Raw genomic sequence first — 17,489 nt, 5'->3', positions numbered from 1 at the left:
CCTGTCAAATTTTGTTTGAATGCAGATTGCACATTTTCTGTTAGTACAATAAACCTCATTTCAAGGCAGAAACATTACTGTGTCCAACAGTTATTAGATATATGAAACTGAAATAGCTGTTGCAAAAAAAACAATTTTTATAAAACATTAAGCTTAAGATTAATAGGGGTGCCCAAACTTTTTCATATGACTGTATATATATATATATATATATATATATATATATATATATATATATGTATAAAAATACCTTTCTTAATACCTCCATCTAGAATGGTCCTATCTGATGGGTACAGCTGGTCCTTCTCTATATCTGCAATTGCCATTCTCCTGTCTTGCTTATGTGGATTACACATTTCTATATCTACATAGCTCTGCCAATCTTGTTCCCATGGAGGCGTGCTTTGCTCTGCCCTACTGAGGACAGAGCAAACTCTTGCAATAGGTGAGTATCAGGAGAGGACAAATCGAGCAGATGACTTTACTGATGAAGTAAAGTCATTCAATGCCCAAAGCAGAGCAAAGTGCATCTGCGCAGGTCTTTGCTTCAACTGCCCAAGAGCAAGATTTGTAGCGCTGTCTGGATGACTTCGGCATCATCTACATCAATCAAATAAGGAGGCTAACGATTGCTAGGATAGAGGAGGTGCCGAGCAAGACCAGCGATGACTATTGGACCAGACCACACCATACTGTATGTGGCAATCATAAAGTAGGTATTTTTTAGGATATGCAGAGAGAGTTGGGGGCCTATGTACAGGTTGTTGAGCTGTGGTAAAAAAAGTGTTAAAGTTATTGTATTTAGTCTATATTTCGAAAACCTGATTACAGATTCCCTTTAAAGCTATGATCTCATTGCCCATTTGGCCATATTTCCATATTAATGTGCAAGTAGAAGATTTACTGTACAGAACAGCTTACAGGGGAAAACAGGGCAATTCAACGGACACCTTAACAAATATCATGGTTGATAAACTACTGGAGAGCCCATAAAGTTGGGAAAATATTAAATTATTTTGAAAGGATGTATTTCATATACAGTTTCTCGACTACTTTTCAGTAAAAAAAAAAAAAGATTTGACTAAGAAAACCAAGGGGTTTTGCTTGGAAACAGGGGTGCTGTTGGGCACTAGTGTGGTGCTCTCTGTGGGAGAATAGTTGTGGCAGCTGTGGCCACCATGCACAACTACACTTAATAGAGTAGGGACCGACTTTGAAAAGGTTGCAGAGATGTGGGAGTGGGCTTACATACTTTGATCAAATGTTAACTGAGACCCTCATGTTCCATTTTTTATTAAATTCTGTTTTTGCCATAATACAGAAATGTATAATATTTCTATATTTTTCTCTAAAGCTACAGTTTAATAAATTATCTCCTCTTCTCTGGTTTTGTAACAGGGGGAGACTATAATCTCCCGATGGGCGGGATTCCAAGAAATAGAACCTGCGCCTATGAAACAATTTTTGAAATGTCATAAATTTCTCAGATGGTAATACCTTTATAAGCTTTTAATGGCCCTTAAAAATGATTCAATTTTAAAATACGGCCAGAGATGGTCATTCAATCCTGGCATAGATTAGAACCTTTTTTTGTAATCCAATGATGCCACCACAACCCTATGGCCATATAAAGGACATATATAATGCAATGTAGTTGTAAGGTTATAAATATTAACTATGTTTTGCTCTTTAATAGATGCTCAAAGTAGCCTTACATTTTTATTTCTGATTGCGGATACTATATAATTCGATAAAGTGCAAAATCTAACAAATCAAATAAACTTTTGATCATGATAATTTAACCCCATCAGATTATAGGCTTTTTTTCTGTTAACAATTTTACAGATGGGAATACAAAAAACATATCGTAGATTTTATCTTTATTTTTTGTGATGTTTTACACAATAAACTCACACAGTAGCATTGATTTTACTTAGATAAAATACATTTATAGCAATTTACAAAGTTTTAGAATTTTTGAAAACATTTGCATAACATTTTATTAAACACAATACTTTACATACGGGTCTTTTTTTTCTTGTTGAAAAACATAGTCATATTTTTTTATATTCTTTATTCAATAAAGCACAGCCTCACAAATAAATTAGTGCCCCCTTTAGCAAGTAAGAAAATTAGAAATTTAAAAAGATGTCATCTGGTACTTGATTGTTTCTAAATTAAGGTATTAGTAGAATGTAAACAAATGTGACATTTACAAAAGGCATTTTAGTTATCAAATATTCATGCAGGTGTTTTCTTGAAACAACTGATATATCTTTTCTAAACTGATGTTTTACCATATAGTGTTATTATTATTATTATGTTACGCCCTCTATAAAAGAAAAAAAAGAAGAAAAAAGTCAGTTTTGGCACTTTAAGTATAAAATGACTTACATGAACAAAGTCCATGTAAAGAGCACAGTTTCAGGGATTACTGAAACAATCAGAAATCATGTTTAAGACTTTGGAAAGTTTGAGTAGAAAAAAGTCACATACCTGATACACCGTACTAAGATTACAACTTTTTTTTTAAGCTATGATTTAGGACCACCTTATAATCCACTGTCCAAATGAAGATCAATACAGGATGAATGTGGAAAAAAGGACAATATTATTTTTCATTGGTAGTCAACAACACTGAGCCCATAAACAGTCTGTATAAACTCAATGCTAGGTACATAAAAATAGGCATCACATTCATTTTGCCTACATCCACATTGGTCTTCATCTGTTGACAACATCATCCATGGCTGTTACAAATTTTGACAAAATTGAATTATCAATCATTTATTTTTTTCTTTAATATTACTTTTACTCTTACCACCCAAAGTCTGTAAGAAATGTCAAAAGTGCTTGGTCTAAAATTGAATTAAAGGGCGGTGCATCATGTTACAGAATGTCGAATGTTGGACATTTGATAAAAATGTGTCCATTCTGTATGACGGAGACGTCATCCAGAGAAACCTTCGGTGTAAAAACATTACCATCCAAACTACTAGACTGATAAACTCTTCTGTTTCCTTTTTTTGCAGCGTCAACACATATGCCACACTATATACCACTAAATTTTTTCCTTTTGTACCTATCGTCCACATTTTTGTAAACATGTTCTACCATTTCCAACTTTACTATAATCTTTATATCTTTACATTTATAGTTAGAAAATATAACTTCATCTTCTATAATTTGGTCTGGCAGTGTTCTCTATATGTTATCTTTATTTATTTTCTAGTTAACGTTGACCTTTGAAGATCAGCGTGATGACTATTTTACAAACTTCTTCTTTAAACCCTGTATTTATGAAATTATGAAAGAGGAACAATCATGGAAAGTGGTAGAACATCCAGGACATGTGAATGTCTCCACTACAGAGCACCTTTTTGTTTAGTATGATGTGCACTCTTAATAATAATAAGCAGATTAAAGAAGAACTAGCTAACGAAAGAAAACAATTATACCATTGTAAGTGAATTACACCCACACTTTGTCAAAGTAAACCGTGAGGACAGATCAGCACAAAATTCTGGTAAAGTCAAGTGCGATTAATCCACAATAACAGAGCTGAATGTCGTTTTCTGTACAAAGGCAGTCACTACTCTCCTAGCCAAAGAACTGTTAAAAGAACTACATAGTAATAATGTGCTTATGCAGATATGCTAAGACTTGTAAAAATGTACCACCACTCCCCATGTTAGTTCATATTCTGCAAAAGAAAATATTTTACATTAAAGAAAATGTTGCTTTCATATTATTATTTTTTTTTGCAAATTGAAACAATTTCTGAGATTAAGGACCAGAAAATTTCAGAATTGGCACATTCATGAAATAAAGTGTCGATGTTCCATTCTTTTTTTCATTTAACCAATATGTATTTGCTTTTGTAGTCCATTTTTTGAAAGTAACTGATTGTATGATGCTTTTATTCCTTCGCATTGGTTTCATGTCTTTGCATTGTGCTTTCATTTTGTCCCATTCTGCACAAGTTTGTGATATTTCATTGTTCGTGTTAGTATTCTTTATCCACAGACCATCTGACCATTTGTTATTTTGGCACGAGTAAAATCATTTTCTGCTTTTATCTCCAAACTAATAAGAGCACAAGCTTTATCAAAGTAGGATACACTCTAGAAAAAAATCAGTGGAAACGTTGTGTATTTTTCCTCATTCTTTATATGTGCGTGTTGGCGATGTTCCCTTGTAAAAGATGTTCCGAGTGCTTTCTGGGCTGTTACTCCTCTCAGGGATTAAAATGATGTTGCCTTTTCTCCTTAGAGTAGAGTCACGACTTGATGATATAGATACAGTCTCTGAGCCAATTTCACTCCCTTCTACCGGTGTCACTCGTATTGTGGTGATTCCATGAAGAAGGTGATCATTATCAATGTTGCTTCTCTTTCTTTCAGTAGTGCCAAAAGTATCTTTTAATGACTCACAACTTTCAGAGTCTCTATTGAGGTCATTCAATTCATAAGCTTGACGCAATGATCCCTTCTCGGGAGCTTTCCATTTCCATGATCCGCTCCCTTCACCCTCCATAGGCATTTGGATAATTGGCCTATTATTTTCAGGATGGGCTTCAATTCGGACAATATTTGTTGGTTCATGTTCTGTTAGAGCTTTGTACCTGATTGATCCCGTACAGCTGACTGTACTCCCATCTGAACTTTTGGGGCTGCCTTGAAGCATCCCTTGCTGTTTTGACATGGCTATAACTTGCATTATTCTTGGCTGACTGTTACTACGGCAAGCGACACTTTTTTCTGCCACCTTTAGCCACTTTGATCTGGCAGAGCTGCATTTTGGAGACGTATTTATGATATTTTCATGGGTTTCTTCAGGAATATGTACTAGTTGAGAGGAACCTGGACGTGATTGTATAGACACTCTAGGTCCTCCAGGGATACCGGTGTTATTGCAGCCCGGTACACTTCCAGTTTGTAATTTAAGGTATGGATTTCCTGGTCCAATGTGGTCTCCATTAACACCAACCCTTACAGGCTCAGAGCTTGATCTCATTTCTATTATTCTTTGTGGTGAAAGTCCTGATTCAGTTTCAATGACCTGCAAAGATAATTTGCGACTTTCATTTTTAGTCTTCCACTGAGATAATAGCTGTTTAGAACGGGCAGAGTCCATTGAAGCATGAATAGTAGCATTTCTTCTTTGTGGATCCTCTAATGATGGGGTATGGACTCTGGGCAAGGTATTGCTAAAAGTCACCATGTTCTCCTTGCCCATGGGACTTCGAGGAGTTATAACTTCTACATCTGTACTTGCTCTTTTAATGTTTGTCAAAGAACTTGATTCTCGGTTATTTCTGTTGAGGATACTTTCAGAAGGATGTGAAGAAAGGCCATCATTGCTACTGCCATTTTTCCCTGGTAATATCCTGCTTGCATCTTGACTAAGGTCGGTTAACGACCTCAATGGTTCCCTAAGTGGAGGAGGAGGAGGCTTCTGTGGAATGTTGTCCTCACTTGGCTGAAAGTTTCCAACTGCATAAAGGCCCTGGAAAATTAAACATTGATATTGTTATAATATTAATGAAGTGAGAAGAAAAATGTTGCAAAATCAAGAAAATTCTAAAAAACAATTCTAATGCTTCAACTGTAAAAAGATAAACAACAGCTTAGAAATGTTATAATAATACATCACATCTATCCAAAAAGAAAATATTGATCCATAACAACATCATTGACTAGCGGAGTTTCTACATTAAAGGGAATCTGCCATTTCCTAAAATGCTATTTACCTGCAGATATAGTGATAATCTGTAGCTAAATAGTGTTTTAAATTATGTCTGAAAGGTTTACTAGAACAGCGGCTACCAGGAGAAAATACATTTTGATTCTCTCTGCAGCCACTCTTTTCCAGTCTTCAGGTGGTGCATCAGTCACTGATCTCTACAGAGTGAGTGCAGAGCAGGTTGTCAGTCAATGTGAACATCAATCAATTTGAAATCAGAGGAGTGAAAACAGAGCGCTAACTCTGTAAAGAGCAGTGACTGATACAACTCCCTGAATAGCCCCAATGGCTGGAAACAAGTGGCCACAGGGGGGATATAACCACATTTTCTACATGTAACCCTTCTCCCAGTAACAATTCCTAATATGATTTAAAGGCTATTTACCTGCAGATTACCATTACCGTAAATCTGCAGGTGAATAGCATTTTAGGAGGTGTCAGGTTCCCATTAAATGTATGAAAGCTTTTAAGGAGAGATTGCGTGGCTTTCACTTACAAAAGATCTATTCGAGTAGTTAAGCATGAAGTGCTCTTAATGGCAAAGCAGCAGTTCTATAGCTTACTATTGTACGGTATGAGCTCTGCGAAAAAAGGGTTTTTTAATAACTTTCTTTTGATACATGACTGTTACTTTGTATAAAAAAGATTTGTAAGTTATTATTATGGTCACCTCAAACCATTTATCTTTGTGATCACTTTCCAAAACATATTGTTTCAAAAAGAGGTTATTTATTCTGTCCTGACATGTCTGCTTTACAAAAAATAAGAAAGCTAAAAAAGAACTGTAAACTAGTCATTATCATTACCTAATTATTTTAACTAGAAGATAACCTTTATCCATATAATATTGTGTATTGAGACATTTGCCAGCAATTGGCATGAATAGAGCTTGCACTTATCATGACAGTTTAATCCTTTAAATGCCACGATCAATACTGTCATCAGCATCTAAGCGGTTGAACCAAAATGGGGACATCTCTCTCCCCAAAAGCTCCCCTCGACATGACTGTGTGATTAAGATGGGTATCTTCCAAGTCAACACAGTTGAACCATGATTCAGCTTTTACGAAATTGCTATTAGGAAAATATACTGCAATACAAATATATTACAGTTCATTATACCTGCAACCAAGCAATTTTAGACTAAGGTCTCCTAAGTCTAGAAAAAGAGATAAAAACATTTTTTTTAGTATAAAAAATCTCAACAAAATATTTAAATCACCCCTTTTTCCCTTTTTTATGTGTTAAACCAAAGATGAAACAAAAAATCTGCTATTGTCAGGATCGTCTACAGTAAAATTGAATTATCCCTAAAGGTATGCTCACACCCTGCATTTTTCCTGAATCTTTTTTCCCCGTATGTTTTTTTTTGCCATGAAAAATGCAGCATTTTACTGTCCCAGCAATGTGAATGCGATTTCTGAAATCTCACGCACATTCTGCATATTTTTTCCTTGCACATTTGAAGCAGTTTCAAATCTGCAGCGTGTTAATTCTTTCAGCGTTTTTGTATCTTTTTTCACCTATTATGATGAATGGGAAAAACGCATGCAAAAACACTGCAAAAAAAGTATTTAATGCAATATATTTTTCCTGCTATCACATCTTTATTTGCAACATATCTTCTGCTTCTTAGCAAGGTTTCATCTTTGGTGCCCATTTATAGACAGAGGTATGGTATAAGTTTTCAATCTTCACTGTTCACAGCTGGTTATGTTGCGCCATTCGCCTAAGGAAAACTTGAAGAAAATATAATATAAAATAATAATATAAAAATAATATAAAGAACGACATCTCATTAATCTGGGAAGTATCGCCTGACGCATTCTAGTTTAGGCAAATGGCACGCTACAGGTTGACAAGGACCTGTATGGTCTATAACTTCACATGTGAACATGCAGGTTTTTTATTGATATTGGAAGCTTTGCATGATACTTCCTTATTCCATACAGAAGAAAAACAGACTAATATGTATCAATCTGATATAAGCCAAAAATGTACTTATTTGGTCTATGTTAAGTAAATGGTGGCCATATAATAGATTTAATGTATGCACTGGATGCTTTCTGATACATTTATTGAACTGACACTGTAAAACACTTTATGATAGTGGCCCTCCAACATAGATAAATGCACTCCTCAACATTGAAATTGCCACACCAAGAAGAAAATGTCATGGGATTATGGAAATCAGAGAATAAAAAGATAAGTTAGTGATATGCAAATTATGAAAAATGGAAGTACAAATTCTCAGTACATCTCGATTTATTCACTCACGGTTATGTGTTGATGGTGCTACTGTAAGCAGCCTGTGTGGCCTAAATGTGCTACTAAATGAGGGCCTCCGAACATGTCTACCATTGAGTACATCTGGAACAGCATTGGTCGGTAGTTGCAAAGGGAGCTGCCAAGCAGCAGATCTTGATGATTTGCTGCCCAAATGCATTCAACGTGGCAGAATGTTCGTCAGACAATCATTAATAACCTCACTGAGAGCAGCCAAGACTGTAAGTGCGAGTATTTCTGTACATGGAGCTCATACTCACTACTGAATAAATCGAGACATTTTGAAAACATTGTTTCATCGTTTGCATATCGTTAACCCCTTCATGACCGGAAGTGTTTTGGGTTTTTTGCTCCCCTTTTTCCCAGAGCCATAACTTTTTTATTTTTTAGGCAAAAATGGCCATGTGAGGGCTTGTTTTTTGCAGGACAAGCTGTACTTTTGAACGACACTGTTGTTTTTAACATATCGGGTACTGGAAAATGGGAAAAAAAATTGCAAGTGCAGAGAAATTGCAAAAAAAAAAAATGCAATTCCACAGTTGTGTTTTTTTTACCTTATTAATTAATTCTGACTTTTTGAATTTTTGTCTCATTACACCGTTTAGCGATCAGCTTAACTGTTTTTGGTTTTGATAGATTGGGCAATTCTGAACTAGGTGATACCAAATATGTGTATATTTGATTTTTTATTGTTTTATTTTGAATGGGGCAAAAGGGGGGTGATTTGAACTTTTATATTTTTTTATTTTTTAAAATATTTTTTAAAACATTTTCTTTTTAATTTTTGCATGCTTCAATAGTCTTCATGGGAGACTAGAAGCTGCAGTTGTCTGATTGCTTGTGCCACACACAAGCAATGATCAGATGGCCTGTGTGTAGCAGAAATGCTCACTTGTTATGAGCACCAACCACCAGGGCGGCGCTCATAGCAATCAAGCTATGACAACCATAGAGGTCTGCTGGAGTCCTCTGGTTGTCATCCCAGACCATTGGTTACCCGTGGTCAAGTGATGGGGTCACCGATGGGCGGGATTTCCGGAGTGCTTCTGGTAAGCACGAGTTAAATACTGCTGTCAGAGATTGACAGCGGCATTTAACAGGTTAACAGCAGTGGGTGGATCACAATTCCCCCTGTGGCTGTTAGAAGCACATGTCAGCTGTTCAAACATTTGATATGTGCTGGGAAAGATGTGGGCTCAGCACCGGAGCCCACATCAAAGGGAGGGATTCTGATGTGGGCATATTATTATGCCCAATGTCGGAAAGGGCTTAACATGTCTGTCTGTCCTGTGTATTCCTTAATTCCATGACTTTTACTTCTTGGTGCTGCAATCTCAAAGTTTAGGAGTGTGTATATTAAATAGACAAAACCTAAGATATAAACAAAATGAACATATACCCTGCTCTAAGTAAAAAGCAATAGTGAGTATAAATAACATAAGGTACTGTTTTTGATCAAAAAAGCGTTAAAGCCATCCAAACAATACCAAGGTGTACCCAGTTGGTGTGGTCCTAACCTCAACGTGATTATGGGCTAATCAGGACTGGGGCCCAACTATGGAATCATGGCAGCAGGAAGCTATATAAACTTAAAACCCAGCTCAATGAAAGGGAGGAGGTCACACCCCTGTGTGCACTGAGTGCAAGAACCTAAAGCAAAACTGAATGAAATTAACTGAATATAAGTTGATATACATGCAACGTTTAGGAGCCTGTTCACACTGGCCATTAAACAGGCAAAACCTAAGATAGAAACAAAATGAACATATATATTAAATAGATGCATGTATAACATATAAGCCACTGTTAGCACTTACCAGATATATAGCTATTCCTCCTCCCAGGAGAAAGCCGCTGTAAACATCTATAGGATGATTCTTGTACTGGGTGATACGAGTAAGTCCACATATAATCCCACAAATTATAAAAGAGAACACAAGCAATGGCTTCAGCAGTTTTGAAGAATCTGTAAGTGTCGCATTGAAATACATCTGAAAAGTGAAGACGGAAAAAATTATAATGTTATTATGATGTGCATTTGTGGATCAGTTTTCAAAGCTATTGTTAAACTTCTATGGAGTAAAATAAAAATTATTTTCAGTCTCCCTGGAATCCCCTACTTTAATTCCTACTGCAAATAACTTAGAGTAGCTGCCATCTTTTCAGATTTCTCTATATTATTCCCCATGAGCTGAAAGTTGACTGTTATGATCACATGGAGCATAATAAACACAAGATGTAAAAAAACAACAAAAAACACATACTCACCTCACCGCCCAACTATATGGCCACCCCAGCTGCTCTCTATCCACTTTCTGTTTCTCTGTGACTCCATTATGCCGAACTTCTGGTCTGGTGTTCTCTCAAAGCCAGAGAGAACACTGAATCAGAGATGTAGCATGAAGGAAGTACGGAGAACCAGACAATGGACAAGGGAGCACACAGGGCTGTTTTTTTCATAATCTTCTCCCACCCTCATAGTTGGATGTCACTTTGCTGAGTTTGTCTTGAGATAATAAAAAAAATCTGTCTTCTCCAGAAGGCAGATTTATGTAAAATTCAAGTAGAATTCAATTGCCCATTGTTACCCCCTAAAAATACCTGTGGGGTGAAAAAACTCTCCAGAAAAATTGTATATAAAATCAACATTATAAACGTTTGTTGTCAGCACAAGCAAGAATGAATGGGAAAAAGTGGCACACGTTTTCCCTTTTCCTTGACATTATTGTCCATAGTGTACTTAGTTCTAATTAACACAGGGTATCATTAATAGTGAAGGGATAGAATTAAGCAGCCGGTTCTCAACAGTATTGCCCATCAGCAGTAGGCTCTATAGGAGTAGTAGAGTAGGAGTAGTAGTAGAGTCTATAGGAATAACTAGTACACAAGACCTAAACATAAGAACATATAAAGTCAAACACATTTTTAATCAACAGTTTTAAAGTCTTGACTCTGGTACACTGTGAGTTAATGTGTAGGAGTGGGCAGAATATGAAGAATTAATTGATAGTTAGTAGGTTTGGCTGCCTTCCTCTTCTGTTTCAGCTGTTCCATCTGTAGGAGGGAATAAATGTATTTTCAGCACAGTTAAAAGCTTGTCGTCATGTCAATCAATGTCTGATTTTGCATTGCTTCTAAAGTTATTTCATATGCAAAATATGCTGTTTTACAGAACATCCTTGACAGGTTTAGAATGGCTACCAAATGACTTGAGTTTTCTGTAAAACATTAGCATTGTGTTGATTTTTATTGTATGTCGTATACATTGCAGATATGTAGCCCCCTCCCTGGCACCAGTTAACCCTGCTGTTCTGTTTGGGTCTACTTGACCCGAAAAGGTATATGTACACAAATGTACAGCCAATGTGAACAGAACAGCAGGAACAATTCTAAGCCTTCAAGTAAGTAGAGAGCTGAGGCCTCCATGGGCCAGACTCTATTATTCCATCACATCCCGTTGATGCTTTATTGCAATGACTCCTGGAAAATTCGGAGGCTATGTTGCCAAATCAACACCTTGAACTGTTTTTCATGTTCCTCAAACAAGTGTGGAAAAGTGCATTACCCTGCTAATAGACTACCGCTGCCATTAAAAAGTACTTTTGTTCTGAAGAACCTGCCTTTTTGGAAATGCTCTGTCCCAGTTTTCTAATCATCACAATCTGGCCCTTCTACAAATAGTTGTATCCATGAGACTTATGAATGAATGGCGAGACAAAAGCAAAGTTTAAAAGTAGAGCAGTACATACTTTTCATTTCCAAAAATTATAATAAATGCAATTTAACGACATTGATGAACAAATACTCTCCCTGATTTCTTCTTTGTCACCCTATCACTCGAAAACTGTATGTCAATTGTTGCTTTTTCTTAACTAATGGACCAATGTGGTGAATCTAGTATCTAGTAACAGTTGTGTAGTATTGACAATTATTGAAGAAAAAGTAACATTGACCAGAAAATTGCAGCTTGACCCTTGCCAAATTCAGATTCTTAAACTTTCATTTTTCCTGCTTCTAACACATCAACTTCAAAATCTGACTGTTCCACGGTGGAGAGCAGATCTTCTTCGATGGGATCAGTAGAACCATTTTTAAAGTAAGTATTTTCTTGATCTAAAAGGACAGATTCGGATCAGAATTTGGTGCAAGCAGAATAAATCCTTGAATCCTTACAGTTTGGTCTCAGCAGTGCAGGTTGGTGAAGGGGAAGTAATTGGGAATGTCTAAACACACCCTGGTTCCTCTGATATGATTAGATGGACAATTGGACAGCATGGCTTACCTAAGCATTTTGGCCAACCAAGTTCCTCTCTTCATGTCAGCTGTCTACCCTATAGCAGAAGGACACTTTCAGCAGGACATTGCGCCATGCAAAAAGGATCATTTAGAACATGACAGCCAGTTTTCCTTGAATCCCTTGGCCTTCATTGTCCCATATCACAATCTTGTAGAGCAATCCTGGCAAATTGTGTGAAGCTACTCTGTCCATTTGGGTCAATATACCTGCACAACAATTTCAAATACTGAAATCCAACCATGATGAATAGCTGCGGTCCTGATGTCCAAAGGATATCCAACATGCTACAAGATTGGTGTCTTTAATACATTGGCCATCAGTGTCTGATAAACAAGACAGTATATATTTAAAGTCGAGAAATAAAATGGCATTTGGGGTTTAAATTAGTAAAAAAAATATCTACTTACAGAAATGTAAACAGCTGCAAAGGCTGCCAGGGTGGCATGTTGAGAAGGGAATGATTTCCTGCCAAAAACGACAAGCAAAATTATAGTGTATTTGTAAAAGTTCCTTTAGAGACATAACCAATTACGCTTCAACAAGAAAGCCCTAATTAGTCTACATTCGTTTCTGAATTTGGTAACATATTTTACATATTCAAACTAACATGCTTTAACCTTAAAGGAGCCAGTTATGTAAATGATTTGCTGAACACAATTGAGACACCAGGTTACAATTAATCTATATAAAGGGCATTTGTTAATTATCCATCTAATCCAAATCAATTAATTTTACAGAGGCAATGTCTTATAATTGTGTTGCATTATTTTTAGAATGAGGTAAGGGGAGTCCAATATCTTTGAAAATACATTTCCTATGTGACAAGAACTTTTGGAGCCAGGAAAATATTGAAATTTTAAAGGTATTAAATGGAAGATTTGTGATTGTGCATTAATGCAACATACATAAAAACATATAGATACAAAATGCCTAAAACCTCTGATCTAAGATGTATTTTGGGTATAGGATGTTGCCTACAATTTAAAAAAGCTTTTTGTTTTTTTTACCCAAAATAGTGCCACTCTTGTCTATGTCTGTTATTTCAGCTCATCTTAATTAAAGGAAATAGGATAAATTGCAATAAAAGACACTCCCTATGGAAAAGAACCAAACTGTTGGAATAAAAGTAACATTTTTATCAATTATCTGATCTATCTTTTAGATGCAGAGAATATTGGCATAAGTCATTGGAAAATAGGATACGCCATAAACTTATGATTGGTGGAGGTCTGACCCCCTTTGACACCCACCGATCTTTAGATGGAATCCTAAGAAAAAGGCTAAGAATTCAGCATTGCTGTCCTTTCACAGAAGCGCTCCAGCTACTGACTGTGGAGAGGAACTTCAGAATGGTTCCATTCCAGTGAACGGTGGTTGGCGGTATTCCCTGCACAGCCGGTTGGCTCAGAGGACCGATCCGTAAGGAACTAATGCTAACCTCCTTCACCTGGATGGAACTGCACTGCAGTTCCCCTGCACAGTAGGTGGCAATTGCACTAAATTAACACTGCCAACCTTACATTTTCAAAAGTGTGGTGGTTCAAAAAGATGTAACACTACTTATCATATATTAATATTTTATTCTAGTGCTATGCCATCAGGTTGTAAGATTGGAGTGCTTGTCAAAACACTGTAGTTTAGAAAAATGGCTTTTTTTTATTGAAGCCTTGCGCAGATGATATTTTCCCTATACCAATATTATATATTCTTATTATAACTCTGAATTACAATTTCTACAGAACATTTTCCAAGTATTTGGAGAAAACATTTTCTTGGCTTTCATTAATGAGCTGGACACCCATTGTCTACGTCTCTTGTCAAAATCAATCCCCACATAAAAATGAGCATCATGTATAAAAAATAATCGATATTCGAGGCAGCGTTATTGATTTCTTTCACCCCAGAAGGAAGATATTAAAAATGTGTTACAATTATTTACTTTACCTTCCAGTGTTTATTATGGCGAGATCTTGCCCAGAGCAGATGTCCTCTAGCACATATGGATTTTCTTTACAGGACACATTTAGAGAAGTGTAGTTAGGTTTGCAGACTGTCAAGAAATATGGGGTCTGGTATCCAGTAGACAGTTGGATAATATCGGTAATGAGAGCAGTGGAGCAAAGTCCAAACACATGGACACCTTGGACACAAACCAAATAAAATTCTTAGTGATGTATAATTCAGAAATATCATTTTTATGCAACAGTCATTAACCGTTGAGTTGAATGAAGCAATCTGAGCTGGTGGACATTTAGACATCTTTAATATCAAAAAGAAACATCTTAAAAAAAGCAAATCTCAAAAAATATATTCTTGATGCACAGTTGGATCAAAATTATAGTCCAGACAGTCACAGATTTTGCTCTTAAACTACTTGGAGCAACATTGAATAGTCAACTCTCTCTCCTTAAAGGGGTTCTCCAGGAATAGAAAAAAACCCCGAAATAACTAAAGAAAATGTCATTATAAAGACATTTCTAAATACATTTACTTAGCAATATCACAATTGCTTTGTCAAGGGAGGTAATAACTATAGAATTAAAATGGCTGTCATATTGTTACATGGATAGAAACCTGTCCTAGAATGTCAGGACATGTGCCTGTGAGCATGTGCAGTAGGGAGCTCTGCCCTCCTTCATATGTAGGAAGATGAGCTCCACTAACACTACGGGAAATGCTACTGAAGTAAAAAGAGGCCGCTCACACTTATGGCTGCCCTGTCTTTCTGAATGATAAAAGTATCACCTGGTCACAGAAAAGGAGCTTCCTACTGCACATGCTCATAACCATTCGTCCTAACCCTGTAGGACAAGTTTCTGTCAGTGTAGTATGATGACGGCCATTTTAATTCTAAAGCAATCAGCTGTCTAGACAAAACGATTGTGATTTGTTAGTTAAATGTATTTGAAATGTATATATAATGACATTTCCTTTAGTTATTTCTTTTTTTTCTATTCTCAGAGAACCACTTTAAAGAGAACCTGTCACCAGTTTTTGAGCCTATGAACAAATACCACCACCTTTAACTTCTCCTCTGCTGCATTCCACAAACGTGTCTATCAGCTTCTGACTCCCCCTGTGTACTCTAAATATGCTATTTGATATGCTCTCACGCTGTATGTAATGGAGAGTGGTCCGGTCCTGTGAGCATCATCGTTGTGGTTTCTGTGCATATTCTCTGCTCCTAATCGCATCTTCCTGCTTTGATTAATGTGGACAATGTATCCTGCAACATCCACATAGTGAATCAATCTCGCGCCTGCACAGTAGCCTCATTTGGATGACGTTGCTTTGCTGCGCAGTCCTGTAAGGCTGCTGCGCAGGCGCGAGAGCTCAGTTCGCTATGTGGATGACACAGGACTGTGTGGATGTGGATGCCATGTCCTGCATCATTCACATCAATCAAAGCAGGAGGATGTGATTAGGAGCAGAGGGGAGGCACAGACGTCGCAGCGTGGACGCTCACCCTCATTTACATACAGTATTTTTGGGGATATTCAGGGGGAGTCAAGAGTTGATAGACACGTTTGTGGAATGTATTACAGGAGCAGTTAAAGGGAACCTATCACCCCCAAAATCGAAGATGAGCTAAGCCCACCAGCATCAGGGGCTTATCTACAGCATTCTGGAATGCTGTAGATAAGCCCCTAATGTAACCTGAAAGATGAGAAAAAGAGGTTAGATTATACTCACCCAGGGGTGGTCCCGCAGCGGTCCGGTCCAATGGGCGTCACGGTCCGGTCCAGGGCCTCCCATCTTCTTACGATGATGTCCTCTTCTTGTATTCATGCTGCAGCTCGGCGCAGGTGTACTTTGTCTGCCCTATTAAGGGCAGAACGAAGTACTGCAGTGCGCAGGCGCCAGGAAAGGTCAGAGAGGCCCAGCACCTGCGCACTGCAGTTCTTTGCTCTGCCCTCAACAGGGCAGAACAAGGACGCCTGCGCTGGAGCCGCAACGTGAAGACAAGAAGAGGACATCATCCTATGAAGATAGGTGGCGCCGGACCGGACCGCGACGCCCGTCGGATCGGTCCTCCCACCCAGATGAGTATAATCTAACCTCTTTTTCTCATCTTTCAGGTTACATCGGGGCTTATCTACAGCATTCCAGAATGCTGTAGATAAGCCCCCGATGCTGGTGGGCTTAGCTCATCTTCGATTTTGGGAGTGACAGGTTTCCTTGAAAGATAATGATATTTGTTCAGACTCAAAAACTGGTAACAAGTTCAGGCTTTAGGGATGCTGGCTCAAAATTGAGTCTTTGGCAATTTTTCCAGGACAAAACATGCAAATTAGCTTGTTCCTGGAAAGAAACAAAAATATCTCACTAGTGCCAAGGGTCAGCCATTGACTTAATTGGTAGGTACCTCCAATAGGTGAAACTAGTGAGATTGTTTTCTTTCCTCACAGGAAACACCTAAATCCTAAACTATTTTGAACAGAGCTTGCCCCGTATCTTCTTAAAGATCTGTCTCTTCACTAATATGGCTAAACCACTCTTTCTTCTGTACTGGGTTTCTCCATCTAAAGTGCCTGTTCATCATTAGAAAGTAGCCAAACTAGAAAAACTGTCTCCAAAACTTCTCAGATTGTAGACTTCATTCACACGTCTTTTTTTTTTCAAATATGAGAAAAATGGACAATGTTTTATCTGTGATTTTCATAAGAGTTTCATCAGATTTTGGCATGATTTTTAACAGTTTTTCTTGTATATGAAAAAAAAGGTTTCTCCACATTCGCCTATCAGTTTGTGAAAACGTGGTGTCTAAGTGCTGTCCAATTTTTTTTATTGACGCATAAACTTGCATTGCCTATTTTGATCCGATACTTGGATCATAATTGAACATGTCTCCAAGGTTTTGGGGCATGTAATTAATTGGCCCCATTCACCATTATAGACACAAGTTTTATTTGTAAAAAACACGGATAGCATTCACCCAAGAAAAACCGAATGAGTCCTTACTCTGATATATGGCCATTGAAAAACCTTGATTTGACCTTTCAATGTTCTTGTCTCCACTAGTGATGAGCGAATATACTCGTTACTCGAGATTTTCTGAGCATGCTCGGGTGTCTTCCGAGTATTTTTTAGTGCTCGGAGATTGTTTTCATCGCCGCAGCTGAATGATTTATATCTGATAGAAGACAGTCCCCAGCTTTTC

At 37.3% G+C, this 17,489-nt stretch overlaps 1 protein-coding gene across 1 annotated transcript in view; it reads right to left on the bottom strand.

The window, feature by feature from the left end:
- Nucleotides 1-1,863: 1,863 nt before the first annotated feature.
- Nucleotides 1,864-17,489, bottom strand: part of PLPPR4 (phospholipid phosphatase related 4) — a 126,542-nt gene continuing 110,916 nt past the window's right edge. The window contains exons 4-7 of the mRNA XM_077277318.1: nt 14,273-14,468; nt 12,736-12,793; nt 9,849-10,022; nt 1,864-5,508 (exon numbers count right to left, since the gene is read on the bottom strand). Of these exons, the coding sequence (XP_077133433.1) occupies nt 4,162-5,508; nt 9,849-10,022; nt 12,736-12,793; nt 14,273-14,468 (1,775 nt within the window). The 3' untranslated portion in view covers nt 1,864-4,161. The remainder of the gene's footprint in view (nt 5,509-9,848; nt 10,023-12,735; nt 12,794-14,272; nt 14,469-17,489) is intronic.

This window comes from Ranitomeya variabilis, chromosome 8 (assembly GCF_051348905.1).
Source record: "Ranitomeya variabilis isolate aRanVar5 chromosome 8, aRanVar5.hap1, whole genome shotgun sequence".
NCBI classification, from domain to species: domain Eukaryota; kingdom Metazoa; phylum Chordata; class Amphibia; order Anura; family Dendrobatidae; genus Ranitomeya; species Ranitomeya variabilis.
Note: the sequence above shows the minus strand (reverse complement) of the source record. Positions and strands in the feature narration are given on the sequence as shown.